Source organism: Peromyscus eremicus, unplaced genomic scaffold (genome assembly GCF_949786415.1).
Source record: "Peromyscus eremicus unplaced genomic scaffold, PerEre_H2_v1 PerEre#2#chrX_unloc_1, whole genome shotgun sequence".
Classification (NCBI taxonomy): Eukaryota; Metazoa; Chordata; class Mammalia; order Rodentia; family Cricetidae; genus Peromyscus; species Peromyscus eremicus.
This window is the reverse complement of record NW_026734288.1, coordinates 3,670,572-3,691,966: the sequence shown is the minus strand read 5'-3', so window position 1 is coordinate 3,691,966 and position 21,395 is coordinate 3,670,572. Positions and strand designations below refer to the sequence as shown.

The window sequence follows — 21,395 nt, the reverse complement described above, 5'->3', positions numbered from 1 at the left end:
ATAGTGTTCCAAGCCTCATGTGATGAGGGAAAGTTTGTTTGCCTTTGTGTGTGTGTGTGTCTATATCTATGATCCTTGATTTAGTTCTGCCCATGTAAACAGCTCTATTTCACTCACAAACCAACTGAGCTCTATTTTGTTTCCATATATAGGTCCAATGATTAAATCTGTTATACTTTTCCTAAAACAATTTGCTCTATATTTTCATGACATGTTTTTTGAACAATTTCTGTAATGCAGTACTGAAATTAACTACATAACATCAGTGTAAAAATGAATACCCAACATCCCAAAGCATCAGAAATTGAACACAAGTTTTATTATATTTATTGATACTTGAGAAACATTTAGGACTAATTTGGTGTTCAAAATAATCTATATTATATTCCATAAAATCTCAAATATTAACACAAAAATATTTGTAAAAAAGATGCAGCAGTCTCAGATCGATATCCTGAACCATAAAATATACAGAAAATTATGTGGTGAATTTGACTTGATATAGTTATCCATAAAAGTATCCTGGCATAAGAATTCACATTTTTAATTATTATGTTTTTATCTGTTGTCAAATTAATCCTATATCATTTTATAACATGATTATTATGTAATTCACTTTAATACATTGCTACATATGTACATTGTTTTCCAAAGAATATTTTTGTGAACATAAATTTGATTTCTTGGTAAAATGTTTATAAAATCACACCAAGCATAGGGCTTTCTGATGTCACTCATCTGACATGGATTAAGGTTAGAACATTTGCTAAAAGTTACCTTTCACTACTCACATTATAAAGAATGCTTTTTTTGTATGAGTCCTGGGGCAATAATTACCAATTGAGTTTGTTTAGTTCATGAATTTTCTGACATGCTCTAAATTTTGAACTTCCTGTAAAGATTTTTTTTAATTCTGTACATTTGTTAAGTTTCGTATTGACAGTTATACTCTGTTAGGCAAGAATAACTGAGGATTCCATAACACTTGCCACATTCTTAATATTGTATAGGTTCCCTCTAGTATGGATTATGTATGTGATAATCTTCAAGATTTAAGAACCCAGATAAGGTTTTCCCACATGCTTTGTATTTGTAAGCTTTCTCGAATGTATGGTTTTAGTGAGTTTTTGCAGAAATGTCCATGAGAAAAAGACATAACACGTATCACATTCATTACAATTTTAAGGATTTTGCATTCAATGGGCTGTTAAGGCCTTGAACACTTGAATCATGGGCAAAAGACCAGCCACAATCTGTATATTTGTAGCTTTCTTCTCCATTATGGATTCTTTGATAAACTTGAAGTGTTCAGTCCCTGGTAAAAGATTTGTCACGCCGGGCGGTGGTGGCTCACGCCTTTAATCCCAACACTCGGGAGGCAGAGGCAGGTGAATCTCTGTGAGTTCAAGGCCAGCCTGGTCTCCAAAGCGATTTCCAGGAAAGGCGCAAAGCTACACAGAGAAACCCTGTCTTAAAAAACCAAAAAAAAAAAAAAAAAAAAGATTTGTCACATTCTTTTCATTTGTAAATTTTCTCTCCTTTGTGGATATTGTGATGTCTTTGTAGACATGAGATATGCCTAAAGCACTTTCCACATTCTTCACATTTGTAAGGTTTCTCTCCAGGATGTATTCTTTGATAAACTTTTAGTGTTGTGATCTGAGAAAAGGCCTTTCCACATACATTACATTTGTAAGGTTTATCTCCAATGTGTATTCTTTGATGAACTTTTAGTGTCGAGCCTATAGTAAAAGACTTTCCACATACATTGCATTTGTAAGGTTTATCTCCATTGTGTATTCTTTGATGACATTTTAGTGTTGAGTTTCTAGTAAAAGACTTTCCACATACGTTACATTTGTAAGGTTTTTCTCCAGTGTGTATTCTTTGATGAACTTTAAGTGTATAGCCTTTGGCAAAGGACTTTCCACATACATGACATCTGTAAGGTTTCTCTCCAGTATGTATTCTTTGATGAACTTTTAGTGCTGAGCCTACTGTAAAGAACTTTCCACATACATTACATTTGTAAGGTTTCTCTCCAGTATGTATTCCTTTATGAATTTGAAGTGTTAAACTTTGAGTAAATGACTTGTCATATATATTACACTTGTAAGGTTTATCTCCACTGTGGATTCTCTGATGAACATGAAAATTTGAGGCCTTGTTAAATAACTTGCCACATTTTTACATTTGTATAATTTCTGTCCTGTATGGATCCTCTGATGAATATGAAGTGTTGAACTCTGAGTGAAAAACTTGCCACATGCTTCACATATGAAAAGTTTTTCTCCAATATTGGTTCTCTGAGGAAGATGAAGAGAAAACCCATGAGCAAAGGATGTGCCATACTCTGTACATTTGAAAGCATTCTCTTCAGTGTGAATTTTACAATGAGCTCTATATTGTGATTCACGTAAAAGGATCATGTCATGCTCTGGACTTTTGTGTGATTCTTTTGTCATATGGACTTTATAATGCACCTTAAGTATGGATAATATAGAAAACAACTTTCCGCACATTTTACATTTATACAATTTTTCTCCTGTATGAATCACATTTATTCTAAGGAGGTCTGAAAATCTTCTGTAACTCCTCACAAATTTCTTATATTTTTGTCCAATACTGAATCTTGGATTCCTCTCAAATTTTGAAGGGTCGGTGAAATACTGTCTACATGCTTTGGATTTTGGTTGTTTTCCTTCAGTGTGGCTTGAGTCATTTTGAATATTTGGAAGGAAATTGCAGGATCTGAATGGAAATGACACAGAGTTAGCTTTTTGAGGAGAAGCTGGAACTTCTTCATCTATTCTGTCAGGAATGTCAGTGATGGGTGCTGGATAAAGGCCATTTCCATCATCATATGATTCAGAGTCCTCATTGTCAGATCTACATGTACAGAAATTCCTTATGAGTAATTCCCCAAAGCTATTACATCCAAAGAGTCCTCATATTTCTCTTTGGCAAGTATCCTGAGTATACTCTTTTGGGAACAAGTGAATGGGATAATAAAACAGAGCTGGAAGAAATAAAAGGCAATTATTATCTAACTGTGTAGAGTAAGACAAAAATAATATAGAAACCATTTCATAAAATGATACCAATATGTGGAAAGTAGCAAAAAGTTGTAACAGAAAATTTCAGCACTTCTTCCATAAGGAATTAATGTCCAAAAATGATGAACATGGAGAAGTCCATATCATGAACTTCTATTTTATATGTAAAATTTGAAAGATTCCTCTTTAAGCATGTCATGAAATCAACAGCTGTAAACATTATTTTTAGAATATGAAATGAAACAATTAGCCATTATTAAACACATTCTGTTCAACTGGAAATTGCATTATCAATTTAGACCAAAATCACATTTCCAAACACATAAATGATAAAATCATAGAAAAGAAAACAATATAGTATATATATTTTTTCTCTGATTAATAATTATTAATGCATGTGAATACATTGGTATTCTGAGAGAGTGATTATTAAAAAAACAATAAAATTATAATGAAACACAAATGTACCTATCAGGTCCACAGAGCTTTATTGCCACGAGGAGAGAAATTTTCAAAATCCTCACACTCAATGTGATAATTCTATAAGAATTTTATTTTTTCAGATGCCTAGGAATATCTTAAATTGATAACAGACTGGCCTTTCATCTCATCATTTGGAAAGCAGAGGCAGAGGCAGGTGGATCTCTATGGTATGAGGCCAACCTGATCTACATATTCAGTTCCAGGCCAATCATGGCTACATGGTTAGAGACCCTGTCTCAAAAAAAGGGAGGGGTAAGAAAAGTAAATTATATGTCCAGGCAAGAAAAAGTGCCAATAGAGTCAATTAGCAAAGTGGCCCTGGGCAACATTAAGATGCATGGGTTTCTCCCTTGTAAAACTAATTGTCAGCAATGCAAACATTGATCTTGGCCTCACTATGTCCTGTCCTAGTGTAACTAACTGATAGAACCATCCCAGAGTTCCCTTCAATATGAATCACAGTCTGGCTTTTACTTATAGTGCTCTTCAATGACTTGAAGGCAGACTATAAATGGTGGCCAGAGTACATTACAATCTGTTTTTCCAAAGAGTCTTAGATCTCTAATATGGTTTGGATTCAGAAACAGAAAAAAAGTCAAACTGGGCAGTGGTGTGTCACATATCTTTAGTCCCAGCACTCAGGAGACAGAGGTTTTAATCCCAGGACTCTGGGGGCAGACTCAGGCAAGTCTCTGTGAGTTCAAAGACAGCAAGGACTATAGAGCAAGTTCCAGGACAGCCAGGACAGTTACACAGAGAAACTCTGTCCCCCAAAAAACAATGAGAGTATAAAAGCCCTACTGAATAAAAGTTACATTTTCAAAGTAGACTGAAATGTTGAATTCTATTTCAAAGTGAAATATCATAACTCAGAGTTTACATGTGAAATTTGAAAATTCTTTTTTAATATACATATAATTTAAAAATAATTATATTATTTCATTTCAAGCTTATTCCAGCCACTTTTGCTCCAACTATTCTCATATCCCCAAATCAATATTGTAACCTCCATTTGATAATTGTTACTCTTATGTGTTTATGTATGTACTTTTTCAAATATATAATATATAGATATATCACTTCAGAATGTTAGTCCAGCTTTATTATTAGTGATAGCACATGACAGATGGTAACTCTCCTTGTCAGAGCATTCAATAGGTGTCTGTAATTTTTGTTTAGGGATTTGAGATAGAGGAACACTATGAATTGGGAAACAAAAATTCAGTAGGGTTGTTCAGTTATCATAGATGGAAAATCATTACAAAAGGTGAAAGAAAGACTAGTAATAACCATAGCTCCTAGCATAAGCATTGTTTCAAAGTTTCTGGTATAAAATAAATAGGTGCAATGAGGATACCATGACTTTTTTCTTTCCTATCTGTATGTCCTTGAACTTCATCTTATCTTAGACTGACACTTAGGACTTCAAACAGAACATATAACAGGTATGAAGAGAGTAAGTATCCTTTATTTTCCCAATAATCTAGAAGAACTCTTTTGAGTTTTCTTCATTTAGAATGATTATGTTGGTAATTACCTTGCAAAAATACCATATTCTATTTTATGTAGATATGTTTTTCCTACTGCTGAATTTTTATAATGAAGGAATGTTGTATTTTGTTAAAGACCTTTTCTGTGTTCAATGAGAAGATCATTTGGTCTCTTTCTTATAGTCTGCTCTCCTAATATTTTACATGTATTGATTTACTTAAGTTGATTTCCATTAACATCTCTTGGATGAAGCCACCTTGATCCTAGTAGATAATTATGTTGAGATGTTCTTGAAGTGGAAATTTTCCATTTGGTCATATAATTGGAAATATATTAGTGTTAGTTCTTCTCTGATGGTCTGGTGGGTTTCGTTGCTGAATCCATCTGGCTTTTTTTAGTTGAGAGGTTTTCATTGTTCCATCTATTCAACTTTAGGACATGTGACATAAAGAAGTATTTATGCCATTTGATTTGTCTCTGTTAGGTATGCTAAAAATTCATGCATTTGTTTTTGATATTATGTATATTGTAGGTAAATAGATGCAAATGAAAAGAAATATCCTGTGATTTAACCTAAAAAGATAAATACTGCATATTTTCTAAAATATATATAGGCTAGCTTTTAAGATTTGGGTCTCCATGTTTTCTATAGAGCTTAGGAAGACTGGGGATATAGGGTTTTTTTCCACAGAAGGGAGCATTTAAAACAGTATTGTTAAAAAGAATAAGAAATTAAAACAGTATTAAGTCATGAAAGTGATGATAGAGTAGTGTAGAATAGCAAATACAAAGAGTAACTATGATTACAGTTGTTTTTATGATTCCCTGAAGAATATATTTATATATTTATTGACTATGTATGTGGCATACATATGATTAGAGACTAGTTTTCAGAAAAATCTTTCCACTGTCTGTGCCTTGTTGATTCAACTCTGGTCATCAAATTTGAAACGAAGCATCTCTACCCATTATGTTATCTATTGGGATCACATGAAAAATCTTTGAAGAAACATAGGGAACCATACTTCTGTAGAAGCTTGTTAAAACACATACATGTCTAAAAACCATTTAAGTGTCATTATGGTATAATGGTGCAGTCAATTCTCAAACTGGAAATTATGTGCCAACAAATAAAGCCTCCTGTACAAGTAATGGGTTGTATTGTTTTCTGGTGTTATACTCAAACATAGCGGGTATAGCCTTTGTAATTACTTATCACTAAGAATCCATGATGAGGCTCACATACCTAAAATATTGAATGGAAAGATATCAAACATGTGATCAACTAAACAATTCAACCCAAGTAAAACACATCCATAGTGTAGATGGCACTATTTGTGCTACATGAGGAGAAAAGACCTCATCAGGCTTTGCCCGTTATAAACCATGTGACTGTACATTCTGACTTGTCTGAAATAAATGTGCAAAATTGGCACATTTGTGTTGGAAATAGCTAAACAGAATTTGATTGTCTAAAAGCCAATTCCATTGTTGTAACCCATATCTGACACTGTTATTGCAGCTAAAAAAACTGAAACCAAATTGGTCATGGGCCTAGGTATAAAATTTATTATTCTTCTGCTTAATGAAAGTAACATTAAACTAATGCTATGTTGCTATAACCATAGATTTGAACATCACTCATCCTTTACTAGAGAAGCTTAATATGGAGATTTTGGAGAACTATGCTCAACCTGTAGATAAAGATTCCTTTATCTTAACCCTTGCATCAGGGTTCAGGTACCTATGAATAAATGGATGCAGAAGGAACATAAAGGCAAGAAATGGTAAATGACTCCTGGGAAGAAGTTTACAAATATAGGAACAAGGGCCATACAATCACCAAGTGTGTGAAAGCCGAAGACATTTGAAATATCAGCTTGTGAAATAAAAAGTAGGCCCAAAGTCACAACTCCTTGACAAAAACTTGTCTGCAGTCCCTGGCTTCCAGGGTTAGAAAATCTGTTTTTCACTTGAGTAACACCAGGGTATATCAATAATTTTCAAAGTCTTGTGTTCAGAAACAGTTGGCCAACCCAAATCTTCCTTTTTTTATGTATTTTCTGTTCTTTCTTTAATAGAGGGAATGAGAAAAGATGGGGAATCATGACAATGGGTTAGAGTGGTAACGGGTAGTATGCAAGAAGATAAATGAAGGAAAAATATATTAATCCAGATGTATTATTCTCTGTGTTATCAGTAATCTGGAATTTTCAAGTGTTATATACATTAAGAGGGAGAACATTGTGACTTTTTCATGAAATCAAAGTACCCGACATCCAAACATTTCATGAAATATGCACCTTTTCTGAGTGATAAATAATGTCTGGAGTTGTGCTCAGTAGAAATTTTGTTTCAATAGTCAACTCTAATATGAGAAAAATTTGTAAATATTTCAGGTCATTAATTGATGTAGTTAGGTCTTACTGGAAAATAAAAGAGGCAGGAAAGAGTGGAAAGCAGAATGTAGAACAGAAATGACAGTAATAATAAAGAATTTATATTAGAAATATAATAAAACACAAAAACATAGTTTTCCTCTAGTGAGGAATTATAGTGAAGGTTGAGAGCTCTGCAAATGAAGCATTTATGTGTGGAATGTCAAACCATCCCATCCTTGTGCATGAATTTACCTGAGAACATGCCATCTGTCCCTCCCCTTCTTAATGGATCCTGTCAGGAAGTTTATCTTAAAGTTTCACCTTTCTGAAACTATTCTGTGTGAAAGGCTGCAGCACCTGCATTCCACACTCAGAGATCCAAAAGCAAGTTAAAAAAATTGCAATTGGAGCCTTGTGCCACAGCAGAGATGCAGAAACATTGAACTTTTACAGGCAGACCGAAACTTAGCTTTGTCTTTCCTGCCTTGAGGGGGTCCTTTACTCCTTCAGATCCTGGAAATCTATATTACATGGGTAAGTGGTGTCAGTGCCCTGCTTTAAATTGAGTCTGAACACAGCTGTACAAAGTTGTACAGACCCCTTCCTCACATTCCATTTTCCTGAGATCATTAATTAAAACATAACTGACTCCTGTATTTGAAATAGTGGATGGAATCTGAGGGATAGCCTCAACTGAAATTATTTCTCACCCTGGGTAAGTAATATACTTGCTTGCAAGCAAGGCAGAGTAAAAAATTGATACCTCAACAGTGTCTCCCATGAGGCATTCCCTTTACTTTCCATGTTGCTTTCTAAAATTACATCATTTTATAGTATTTCAGTGAGACAAATGATTAGATTCTCTCACGTTTATTTTAAACAGTGAAAAAGCTTTTGGATTCACTTGCAAATATTGTATTTAAATAATGCCATCCCTGCACTCAATTTAGTACATTTGGTTGTTAAGAAGACACTTCAATAACCTAAATTTATCTTATTGAGACTTTTCCATTGTTTGTGAAATCCACAGGATTATAATAAGTACCTACAAGGTCTCCATTTATTCATTTGTTCAAAAAAATGTACTATATAACCATGAGATGTAATGTTACATGTACTCCCAGGGGATTGATTGTTAGCAGGTGTCATCACAACACAGGGGCATTGCAAGTTCATTGTAATGTTAGTAGCAGACAAAAAGAAATGATAGAATAGACTCTTTGAATCCAGTCACAAAACAGAAAATGGAAATATGCCTGATGTGATAATTTCATAAAACCTTATAACTAGCAAATTCCACTTGGAAATTTGTATTGCATTTAAACATTTCATCTTAGTATATAACACAGTATGTCTTTCATAACAATACTACTTTAAACATTATACATTGAAAGTAGACATGTTATCCTTTTTCACAGTGCCTCCTTTTTGGAAAAGCCTACAATGAGCAAATGGATACCTGGGCAAAGTGATCATGGAACATGGCTTCTTTCTCATTCATGTGAAATGTCTCAACTCCACTCTCAGTAGGACATGTTCTTTTTGTCTACCAGAAAGTTACATTATGCATTAACTCAGAGAATTTATGCTAAAAAATGAAATGGTGAGAAAATAGTGGAAAGCAGCATATGTGGGACATGCATTCAAAAGACTTTAACTTGACAACCATTTCAGAAAAAGAAAAATAATGGTTTATAGAAACTGAGAGGTAATGTAAAGGTTTGAGATCACAGCAAAAGAAGCATTTGTAAAACAGTCTATATGTCTCACATCCACTCCATTCATACATTTACCTGAGAAAATGCCATCTCTCTTCCCCTTCTGTGTAGATCCTCTCAAGAAACTTTATCTCAAAATTTTACCTCTCTGATAATATTTTGATTTCAAAGCAGGAAAATCCCCATATACTTTCTAACACACCAAGACACTGGAAGGCAGGTTCAAAAAGCTCACTATGTGTACTATAACAGAGCAGAGATGTAGAACAACATGAGCTTCCAGAGGCAGAGAAAACGATAGGTTCAACTCTCATGCATTAGGTAGGTAGGCTGTTTGGCCAGTATGAATGACTTTTGTACAGACTTGGCAGCATGATTAAATTGACTTGCTATAGCTACCAGAGCCAGGTTGGTATTTCAAGTTAAGGCTGAGCACAGCTGACATTGAGAATCATTAAGGATCCTCACATTCTCTTTCTCTGGGGTGGTTGATTAAAGCCAAATGAGGCTTCCATGGAGGATAACAAACAGCATCTGTGAGGTAGTCGCACATGAAAGTAATTCTTCAATTGGGTAAAGAAATCTAGTTGCTTATGTCCAAGCAGCATGAAGGCAATATATTCCCCTCTAAAGTCTCCACTGACTTTTCCCATTGGTTACCATGATACAATTTATAATATTAAGGTTCTGCAACTTTTCAGTGAGAGTCATGATTAAATTTTTTCACAAATTTATTTTCACAATGACATTACTTCACCCAGGAACACTGTTAAGTAATTATGGGTGAAAAATGAGGAGACAAGCGGTGGTGGCAAATGCCTTTAATCCCAGCATGCAGGAGGCAGAGCCTGATGAATCCCTGTGTGTTTGTGGCCAGCCTGGTCTACAAACTGAGTTCCAGGACAGGGTCCAAAAGCAACACAAAGAAACTCTTCTCTTGAAAAATCAAAAAAAGAAATGAAGGAAGGAAGGAAGAAAAAGGGATAAAAGAAAGAAAAATGAGGAGAACCAAGTGGAATTCTTTACAATATGTGAGCTCCAAAGAACACTCTAATACCTTAAGATTTTAGTGAAAAACACTGAATTCCATCCTTGAACTTCATTGTTTTTGTTGGAAATTTATCAGATATCAATAGTTACAATAAACGTAATTCATGGAACACTCCCTGGAAGTGACATTGACCACATAAATATCTGCACACATACTCAGTTTATCTTTGTTTTCTACATTAATTGCATTGTAATTACTCAGACTCTCCATTAATATTTGGAATTAACTAAACAAAATTTTATTTTTTTGTCTTTTTCTGGCACTAAGGTAAGGTATTTACTAGAATCAGAGCTGTATGACATGCATGTCTGTGCAGAAATGAAGAATGCACAGGAACTCCATGGTGCTGCTTAAATTTGCATATTCAGTTTTCAGTTCCTACAGACTATGCATATTTTTCCAATGGGATTCTAATGAACACTAATTCCTCTCACTAGAAGGAAAGTCAAATTTTCAAAAGCTCTAAACAGGGTTAAAGAGAAACTACTCCTAAACTGAAGAAGACACAATGACCTTGTTTGGGTATAGAATTCTGAAGCATAACCACTTCCTTCACAAATGATTAAACCTCTCACCACATTCAAGATGTATATATCAAGACTCTGCACAAAGAAAACAGACTGGAATCCAGAGAAGGAGGAATGAAGAAAATTGGGGGTAAAATTAAATGTAATACATTTATAGAAATAGAAGCACATTTATAACAAATAATACCAGCCATGTGCTTCTCCTTACAGCAAGCATAACAAATTACAACTATGTTAATTTGCCTGTATTTTCTCAGAAATTTATTTGGTAACTGCCTGCATTCTAATGGCTTCCTACAAGACAAATCTGGGATCTGAATTGCATGGTTATTAGTTGAATGGTATTATCTAGTCTCTAACTCTACTGTACCAATTCCACACCTGCAGAAGGCTCATGAGACTCCTTGAGATTAGGTGAGGTGTCTGCCTGGGCAGTGAAAAGATACCTTCTTTATTCATGCTTCTATCATGAGGTTCTATACCTGTGATTATTAATTCTAGATTAAGGAAGATATATTCCTGGTACAAATTGAATAGATGTGTTGTCCTGAAATAGACATGTTTCCATTCATGGACATATGGCCGAGAAACACTCTGAGAGCATGAGAAACGTATACTCCACTAGGCTTGAGTTAAATGCTGCCTCTTTTCTCCTAATAAACTGGGATCTGCACCTTTTTCAAACTGAGGTTAGAGGTCACTTGTAAGATAGGAATCATCTATTTGTCATAAATTTTTCCTCCCTTTTCCTTCAAGTTTCTCTTTATTGTTGACTCCAATTATTACTACAACATTCAGAAAAAAAGTCATCTGAACTTGTTTGTGGTACATTGGAAATGGAAAGTACTGTGTATTTTCCTTGAAATTTCAAGAAAAAGAAACAATTTGCCTCCATGCCTATACATAAACAAGTTTGCATATGATTACAATCAGACACCTGGTAAAGTACATATGCAGTGAGCAGAGTGTTACATTATTCAAGCCTATACTTCAGTGTAGAGACCCATCAGTTCCTTGCACCATAGTATTCAACTACTCCACTTAATTGACACAATTAAGGGAAGAACAAGTATTGCTAACAAAACTTGTTCCATAATGATACTTCTCCTTAACATGTGACAAAATCACTTGTTAAACAAAACCAACATTTTCTAAAGTCAGAGCTAATTCTTTTCACACTGTGGCAAGGAGCTACAACACAGAAGCACACACACACACACACACACACACACACACACACACACACAACACAAAACAAGTCTACACTCAACATTAATAAAACTGAAGCCCCTTACCCTATTCTATACTGTTGAATTATTGAACTTAAGGAGCGCACTGCTTTCCAGCAAAGGTGTGATCTGTAGTATCTATTGTCAAGGGAAAAAATCCTCCATTTTGACTTCTCTGTGTGATTCAGGTCTTTGAATATGACTTCCTGAATCCAGATCACACCCAATTCACAATGTGACCACAAGAAACAGAGAGAATAACATAAGTTATGAGAAGTCAGTAGATTTTGGCTGTGTTTCACACACTCTCCAGTCATGATCAATGAAGAAGTCTACTAATGCTCACAAGATTCATACTTATAGTACAAGTGGCATTGCATGAGAGAAACCCCAGAACACTTGCTGGACACTAAGACAACTGCTTGATGATGTCAACGCTGTTTAGAGGAAAAATAAGTCTGTTCAAAAATAAGCTAATAAAAATATTAATAATCAGTCAGGATGATAATATCTTTATTACAATAGAGATAAATATGAAGGAGACAAAATAGAAAACAATAAAACAGAACAGACAGAACTGAGGGTCCCAAAAAGCGAGGCAGTGGAATAACCTGAGAGAAGTGGTGGTTCAGATCCCTTTTCTGCTTTTCTATAACAGTCGGAGGTGGTTATGATTAGGAGGGGCTTAATAATAAGACCAGAAGTTTAGGAGCTAATTAGTGGCTCAATCCATGAGGATGGTATAGATCTAATGGCTTCTACATGGTGAGTTGTCTTTTGTCTATATGCGCCATGATCTATTAAATTCTGTACCAAGACATAAGAATAGAAATTGAGCCAAGTATCCTTGGAATAAAATAACACAGGCAAGGGTTCAAATAAGCTTTTCTTCATTTGAGATGATCTTCAATGCTCATGATCTTATGTGATTTTATATGATAGTATAGGTATACACATACCTATCTATACCCACAGGAACATAAAACATGCACTTAATTCCCTGAGGATTTCTGTTGGAATCTCCTTTCTGTGTAACAGAATCAGTATTTCTTTTACTTACTGAGTTTTCTGTTAATGTTTTCACTTGTGGAAGTTTTATTTTTACTACAAGAATTCACTTATATATTGAGAACAATCAAACCTTTGCTTCAAAATAAGGGAACAAAGGTAATGAAATGAACAAATTAGATGTACTTCTTATTTAACAAATAGAACTTTCATTAGAGAATAAATGCAGCCCGAGTTATGAATATAGCTTCAACTTTTGGTATGTACTCACTCATAGGAGGATTCTAGATGTTGAACAAGGATGACTGGACTGCTACTCACATCACCAGGGAGGCTACCTGGAAAACAGGAACCCAAGAAAGACACAGGGATCACCCAATGACAGAGAAATGGAATGAGATCTACATGAACAGCCTAGACGTGAGTGGGGGTAGTGAAGGGCAAGGGTCAGGGAAAGAGAGCTTTGGGGAGTGGGAGATCCCAGCTGGATCAACAACAGAGAGGGAGAACAAGGAATAGGAGACCATGGTAAATGAAGACCACATGAGAATAGGAAGAAGCAAAGTGCTAGAGAGGCCCACAAAAACCCACAATGATACCCCCACAACAGACTGCTGGCAATGGTCAAGATATAGCCTGAACTGACCTACTATGGTGATGGGATGGCCAAACACCCTAATTGTCATGCTAGAAACCTCATCCAACTACTGAGGGATCTGGATGCAGAGATTCATGACTAGGCCCTGGGTGGATCTCTGGGAGTCCAATGAGGAGGGTTTATATGAGCGAGAATTGTTGAGACCAAAGTTGGATAAAGCACAGGGACAAATAGCCAAACGAATGGAAACATATGAACTATGAACCAATGGCTGAGGGGTCACCAACTGGATCAGGCCCTCTGAATGGGTGAGACAGTTGATTGGCTTGATCTGTTTGGGAGGCATCCAGGCAGTGGGACCGGGTCCTGTGCTCATTGCATGAGTTGGCTGTTTGAAACCTGGGGCCTATGCAGGATCACTTGGCTCGGCCTGGGAGGAGGGGACTGGACCTACCTGGACTGAGTCTACCAGGTTGATCTCAGTCCACAAGGAAGGCTTTGCCCTAGAGGAGGTGGGAATGAGAGGTGGCCTGGGAGGAAGGTGAGGGGGCAGGAGGGGGGAGAACAAGGGAATCTGTGGCTGATATGTAGAACTGAATTGTATTGCAAAATAAAAATAAATAAAAATAAAAAATAACAAAAATTTCTTATTTTCAGAATCTTGAAGCTCCAATATGACATTGACTGATTGCTAAAATCAGCATGGTGTATTCTACAATATGAGATATGGAGTTAGATTAAGGAAATATTCAGTGAAGTTTTGTGATATTAAGGATACCTATCTTTAATATTAATTATAAATATTCATTCAACTTATACTCCACAACATTCTTTTAAATCATTAAAGAGTGACAATATTCTTCACTAAAAATAATTGTGGGTGATGATATATGATATATTTCAGGTTTAAGTTCTGTAAGAAAAGATCCTGCATGTCATAATTATATTGGATCATACTGGGGCATTTGTATTTCTTTTGCTATGAAATGAATAACTTTGAAAGTTTAAAGGTTTGGATGATTTTTCTGTGACATATAGATAGCTTTACTTTATATTATTAAACTCAAAACAATTTATGAAATCAAATTCAGCTGCCATGGGGATCCAACATTTTAATTTACTTGGATAGAACACTCATTTTAGCTCTTGCAAAGCATTTGTAGGTTACTTGAGGAGTCCTTTTGTCAATTTTGTTGATGTGTTCAAAAATACTAGGCTCTCTGGGGTCTAGCTTGAAATCACTTAAGAGTATTCAAAGAATAAGTTACATCTTTCTTATTGTTGCTTATATGTGTATCTCTCTACATAATCAGTTTATAGAAACCATACAGCCACAGTTCTCAACCTCTGGATCATATTCATTAGGGGGGTCCAAAGACCCTTTACCAAGGGTCATCACAGATCATTAGAAATATCAGATATTTACATGAAAATTCATAACAGGAACAAAATTATACTTATGAAAAAGCAACAAAAATACTTTTATACTTTAAGGTGATAAAAAATGAAGACTTGTATTAAAATGTCACAATATTAGGAATTTTAAAAATGGCTAAGCTACACTGATACTCATCTGTAGTCAGTATACAAACAACATCTTTACTTTGTTTTTGTCTGTGTGGTTGTATTCCTTATTCTTCTAAGAATTTAATAATTTATTATTTTACTTCCTGATCACATGTTTCCCTCCCTCCTTTCCTCCAATTACCTTCCTAGTTTCCCTCCACACTGTATTCCACTCCCCCTCTGTCTCTGATAAGAAAATTGCCAGCCTCCAACGTACATAGGCTAAGCATGGCATATAAAGTTGCTGTAAGACTAAGAACCTCCCCTTGTAATTAACTAAGAAAGACAATGCAGTAAGAGGAATAGGCTCTAAAGAACCAACCAAAGAATTAGGAATAGACCCTCCCCCCATTGTAAGGAGTTCCAAAAATAGACAAACTACAAATATGTTACATATGTGTAGAGGGTGGATTTTGGTTCCATGAAGGCTCCCTGCTTGCTGGTTAAGACTTGTGGGTTTCTAGAATAGAGAGAAAAAGGATTGTAGGAACCAGGGGGATCAAGCATTAATTTATCCCAATGTGAAAATAGAGACTTAATTTCCTTAAAATAATCTTGTTGTCTCCTTCCTTTGCAATTTCATAATATTGCTATTTGCATAAGCTTATTTCCACTGGTACAGTTTTCTATAGAACCTATTTTTAATTATATGTTTTTATTAGCACTCTCATTTCTGGAACATTTAATCTTCATTATGGCATCCTCACAGTAAATGAAGATTCATCTCATCAAAATAAATAAAAATCAACAGAAAGTATACTACATTTATTTGGGCTTGTAAAAACAGGGAATCAATATGAAGTTAAAAACAATCATTAATATACACTCTACAAAAGCTAAAATACTGAGAATATAATAATGATATAGAATATACAGAATATAATAATCTCACACAAAAGACAATATCATCAACAAATTGCAAAAAAATGTTATGTAGCCATTTGGACTTTCTATTGTAGTCAATAATCATCTATTAGCAAAAATTCTCGTTTCACATTACACTTGCTTTAGTATTTTCAAACAAGTACTCCATGAAATTAATGAGTTGATAGATTAATAAAACAATATCTATAGCAAATTTTTCAATAATCATAATGTCTACTCCTGAATTAACTTTTCCAAATTCACATCAACGGTAGGGCTTCCTAAAGTGATGTTTGTGATATTGAATCAGGAGTGAATATTGATCAAAGATTTTGTATATTCCACACATTTTTGAAGGAAATTTTATTGAATAAATATAATGATACTAAAATAAATTTAATAATTATTATAGAATTTTTTAAGATGCTTATAATTTTTTCTGATGTCTTTTAAGGTGAGAGCTCATGAGAAGTATTTTTTTACATTCTTAATATTTGTAAATATTTTCTTTAGAATGAGTTCAGGGAAGATGAAGTGTTGAGGATTTGGTTAAGAAATTTTCACCTTCTTTACATTTATAAGGCTTGGCTCAGATGTGAGTTCTCTGATGAACATTAATAGAAAGCAAAGGGTAAAAGACAATACATTTTTAATATTTCTATCATTTGTCTCTAGTGTGGATTCTCTGATGAACATGAAGAGAAGAGCCATGCCTAAAGCATTTTGCACAGTCATAACATTTATAAGGTTTCTCTCCAGTATGGATTCTCCTATGACATTGAAGATGGGAGGACTTAACAAAGGACTTTCCACATTCATCACATTTGTAAGGTTTCTCTCCAGTATGGATTCTCCTATGACATTGAAGACTGGAGTACTGGACAAAGGACTTTCCACATTCATCACATTTATAAGGTTTCTCTCCAGTATGGATTCTCCTATGACATTGAAGATTGGAGTACTGGACAAAGGACTTTCCACATTCATCACATTTATAAGGTTTCTCTCCAGTATGGATTCTCCTATGACATTGAAGATTGGAGTACTGGACAAAGGACTTTCCACATTCATCACATTTATAGGGTTTCTCTCCAGTATGGATTCTCCTATGACATTGAAGATGGGAGGACTTAACAAAGGACTTTCCACATTCATCACATTTATAAGGTTTTTCTCCAGTATGGATTCTCTGATGAACATGAAGAGATGATCCATCTCTAAAGTACTTTCCACAGTCATCACATTGATAAGGTTTCTCTCCAGTATGGATTCTCCTATGACATTGAAGATGGGAGGACTTAACAAAGGACTTTCCACATTCATCACATTGATAAGGTTTCTCTCCAGTATGGATTCTCCTATGACATTGAAGATAGGAGGAATTAACAAAGGACTTTCCACATTCATCACATTTATAAGGTTTTTCTCCAGTATGGATTCTCTGATGAACATGAAGAGATGATCCATCTCTAAAGTACTTTCCACAGTCATCATATTGATAAGATTTCTCTCCAGTATGGATTCTCCTATGATATTGAAGATGGGAGGACTGGACAAAGGACTTTCCACAGTCATCACATTTGTAAGGTTTCTCTCCAGTATGTATTCTCCTATGACATTGAAGTTTGGAGGAATTATCAAAAGACTTTCCACATTCATTACATTTATAAGGTTTCTCTCCAGTATGGATTCTCCTATGACATTGAAGTTTGGAAGAATGAACAAAGGATTTTCCACAGTCATCACATTTATAAGGTTTCTTTCCAGTATGGATTCTCCTATGACATTGAAGACTGGAGGACTTACTAAAGGACTTTCCACAGTCATCACATATATAAGGTTTCTCTCCAGTATGGATTCTCTGATGAACATGAAGTAATAAGCACCTAGTAAAGCATTTTCCACATTTTTCACATTTATAAGGTTTCTTTCCTGTATGGATTCTGTGGTGAGCATTAAAGGATGAACTTTTCCTAAAGGATTTTCCACATTCATCACATTTATAAAGGTTCTCTCTCATATGGATTCTGTGATGAATATGAAGGTATGAGAGTTTTCTACAGGACTTTTCACAATCATTACATCTGTATGGTTTCTTTTCTGCAGTGTGACTTGAATCATTCTGAATGATATTTGAATTGAAATCAAAGAATTTATCACATTCTTTAATCTGGCAAAATTTTATTCCTGTATGCTTCATATTATCCATCTCTAGATTTGAGGATTCGATTGTTACCTTCTTGCATGCATCACCTCTGAGTCTTTCATAAATTTCTTGAGTACTAGTTCCATTATTCTGAATACAGTTTGAGAATTCATTAAGAATTTGGTAATGGTGTTTGCTTTTTCTGTGCTTCTCTTGGCTATGTTCAAGTTTTTGCAAAGAAGTGTTTGAGTACTTATGAAAAACTTTCTGATGTTCATGGTTTTCAAAATGATTAACTGTTGAACAACTATTTATGTGAGAATTACTAGGAATTACATCATTAGTAGAGTAAGTCCATGAGTTCTTTCCATTAAAAGGTATTTCAAACTGAGTATTCTGGTAATTATTTACCAAAGAAAACTTAGCAAGGTCATTATCAACATCACTAAATACATTGGAATTTTCACAACTTCTATCCTTATGATTCATATTGTGCCACATTTCATTCCTAAAATATTTATGTTGATGTAAATTGTGGAGGTTTTCAAATAGTGGAAGTAATTGTTCAGGAACTTCTACTGAATTTTGTGTATAGGAAATACCACACTGCTGACAATTCAAATATTTTTCTGTGCTTAAAGAACTCTTTTCTTCAGGGACTATTGGAGTATCATTTAATTGCACAACACTTGAAAAGTGTTGCAAAGACTTTGAAGTGTTACACTGTGTGTCCCCTTGTGAAGTTTTCACATATCCATGTAGAGTATAGCCAGGTGCCCATGCTTGGGGTGAATATTTTTCCATATAATCATTTGATTCTGAACTTGTAACTGACACAGAGTATGATCTCTTTGGACACACCAGAGGTTCTTGACATTTTTCATAAATAATGCCTTCAGCATGTTTGTCATAAACATCACTCTCATGATAACATGACTCATATTCTCTGTTGTCACCATGATAAACCCAGAACTTCCTTGTATGTAACATGTCAAGACCAATAGTTTCGAATAAGCCTGTTCCTTCTTCCTGTAAAGAATCTTGTTTGTATTTCTGTTGTGAGACCTCCTGGGTCTGGTAAAATGACAGAGCTGAAAGAAATGAAAAGAAACACACTCTTGATTTGTAAAATTATTTGAAAATGATATGAGAGTATAATGCATAAAATGACAGCTGTCTGGGGAATATATCAAGATTGTAATATAGGAAATTGTCAAAGTTTTGGTGTAAGAAATAAATTTGCTTATGAAAAATGAGAGAAATTCATGTAATACTTGACCTTCATAAAGTCATGTAACATGCAAACATAGAAAACAATTTCAGAAAAATATTGGAGCTCTCTCCCACTTGCCATGTGCGTGAGGAAGACGTCTATTGTATTCACTGCTATGATTATTTCTGCTTACACAATCATAATCCAAGAGATCACACTTTTTTTGTTGACTCTACTCCTCCATGTGAAAATCCACTTCTTTACCGTTTTCTTAACAGGGCAACTTGGATTGCACCCCAACTCATTTTCTTACACAAATACAGCATAAACCAGAACCTGCTCAATCATGGCTGCCATCTGTTCTGTATTATTACTATCCTCCATAAGAGTGAGCAAGTAGGTTGTTGCTAGCGTATCCTTTCATCTACACAAAACAATTGCATAAGTAATTTATAATCACCAGACTCTGTGTAATTTCCTGAACAGATGATCAAGATAGAAACTACAACCTGTCCTGGTAACTCTTACAAACACTATGAAGGGCCCTGACATTATTCTATCACTAGCAAGGGATCACAGGACACTTCCCAATTCTCCTTCATGCAAATCATCAGCACTTTTGATCCCAGTCTGGCAACATACATTTTACAGACCGGTGATTCCACAATATCCCCTCATCTACATTCCCTCACCAATCCATGGTTCTAGCCTGTATTCTACCCTATGTTCCCATATTTAGACTGATAATCTCTGTCCAGAATACTCCTACATTCACCCTTACTATGGGATGCCCATCTTGTAATTCTGCCCATCCCCTGTGCCTACTTGACACCCCACCACCCATGTTATATGTAGCCTTCACACATAAGCTTCCCTGTATTTATTGTTGCCTATTAAGTCTTCATTGTGCATAAAAGACACAGAAATTACAAAGGAGTTCACAAGACCCATTTTGATCACAAGAACATGATTACTCTATATGATAGTTTTAATAACAATGTTCCCTAAACATTGTTTTCATGTAGCCACATTATTTGACTCGAAGTATGGTGTTAATACATAAAATGTGGGACTGAGTTCGGACCTTTAAATGTAGGAACTACACACTATCTTTAGTTTCCTTTCTGGTGCTGGCTTGAAATTTGACATTTGAATGTTATCTGTTCTTTCTACAACATTTACTGCCTCTTGACTTCATCCCACGACATAATGGAGTCTTATTTTCATGGTATCTTAAGCCCAATGAAACTCTTAATTTTACACATTTTCTGGTAATGGTGTTTAATCAAAATAATAGAAAATCACACATTGACTATAAAGAATAAAGCTAGCATTTTACCCCCGCTCCCAAAGTCTATCAGTCTCATAGAAGTATTCTTCAATCCATAATTACCATGATACAGAAGATGGAAGAAATATCATGAACACTCTTAAAGTAGTCAAAGTGCTTAAATTAGACAGAGACAAACAGCCTAATAAAATTAATGAAGAGAAACTAAAAAACCTGAGTGATGTAAGAGACCACAGAGACATAAATGAAGTCAGTCCAGCCTCAAAAAAATTCAAAAAACAGTATAGATTTATTGATGAGAACCCAGTCTAAAGTGAAGTTGCAACAGGAAACTAATTAGAAAAGTCAAGATAAACCTTTATAAGTGAGACAGAAAAATAGTAAATAAACTATCAAGACTCAATAAAAACAAGAAGAGTAATTTAACTGCATATCAGAAACAGACACATATGTTTGTATATTTAAATATAGAACTAAAAAGATTACACAGATAATGATCAACACCATAGTAACATGAATATATATATATATATATACATATATATATATATATATATATATATATATTTATATTGTGTGTGTGTGTGTGTGTGTGTGTGTGTGTGTGTAAGATAAGAATCTTACCGGAATGGCATAGACAAAATCTTCCCCAAGATCATGAAAGACAAATTCGCCAAACTCAAGAAAGTCATAACATTTTAGATACTGGAAACATTCCAACACTAAATAGGCAAAAATATAAAAAGAAATACCACACAGCAAGCCCTAGTTAA

At 34.7% G+C, this 21,395-nt stretch overlaps 1 protein-coding gene across 1 annotated transcript; it reads right to left on the bottom strand.

Annotated features, from left to right (window-relative positions):
- Nucleotides 1–16,633: 16,633 nt before the first annotated feature.
- LOC131900924 (zinc finger protein 420-like) lies at nucleotides 16,634–20,031 on the bottom strand. Its single transcript, XM_059252239.1, has 2 exons — nucleotides 20,024–20,031; nucleotides 16,634–17,945 (listed from the first exon to the last, which is right to left on the bottom strand). Exons 1-2 carry the CDS (start codon nucleotides 20,029–20,031, stop codon nucleotides 16,634–16,636), a joined length of 1,320 nt encoding a protein of 439 aa, XP_059108222.1.
- Between the last annotated feature and the right edge of the window lie 1,364 nt (nucleotides 20,032–21,395).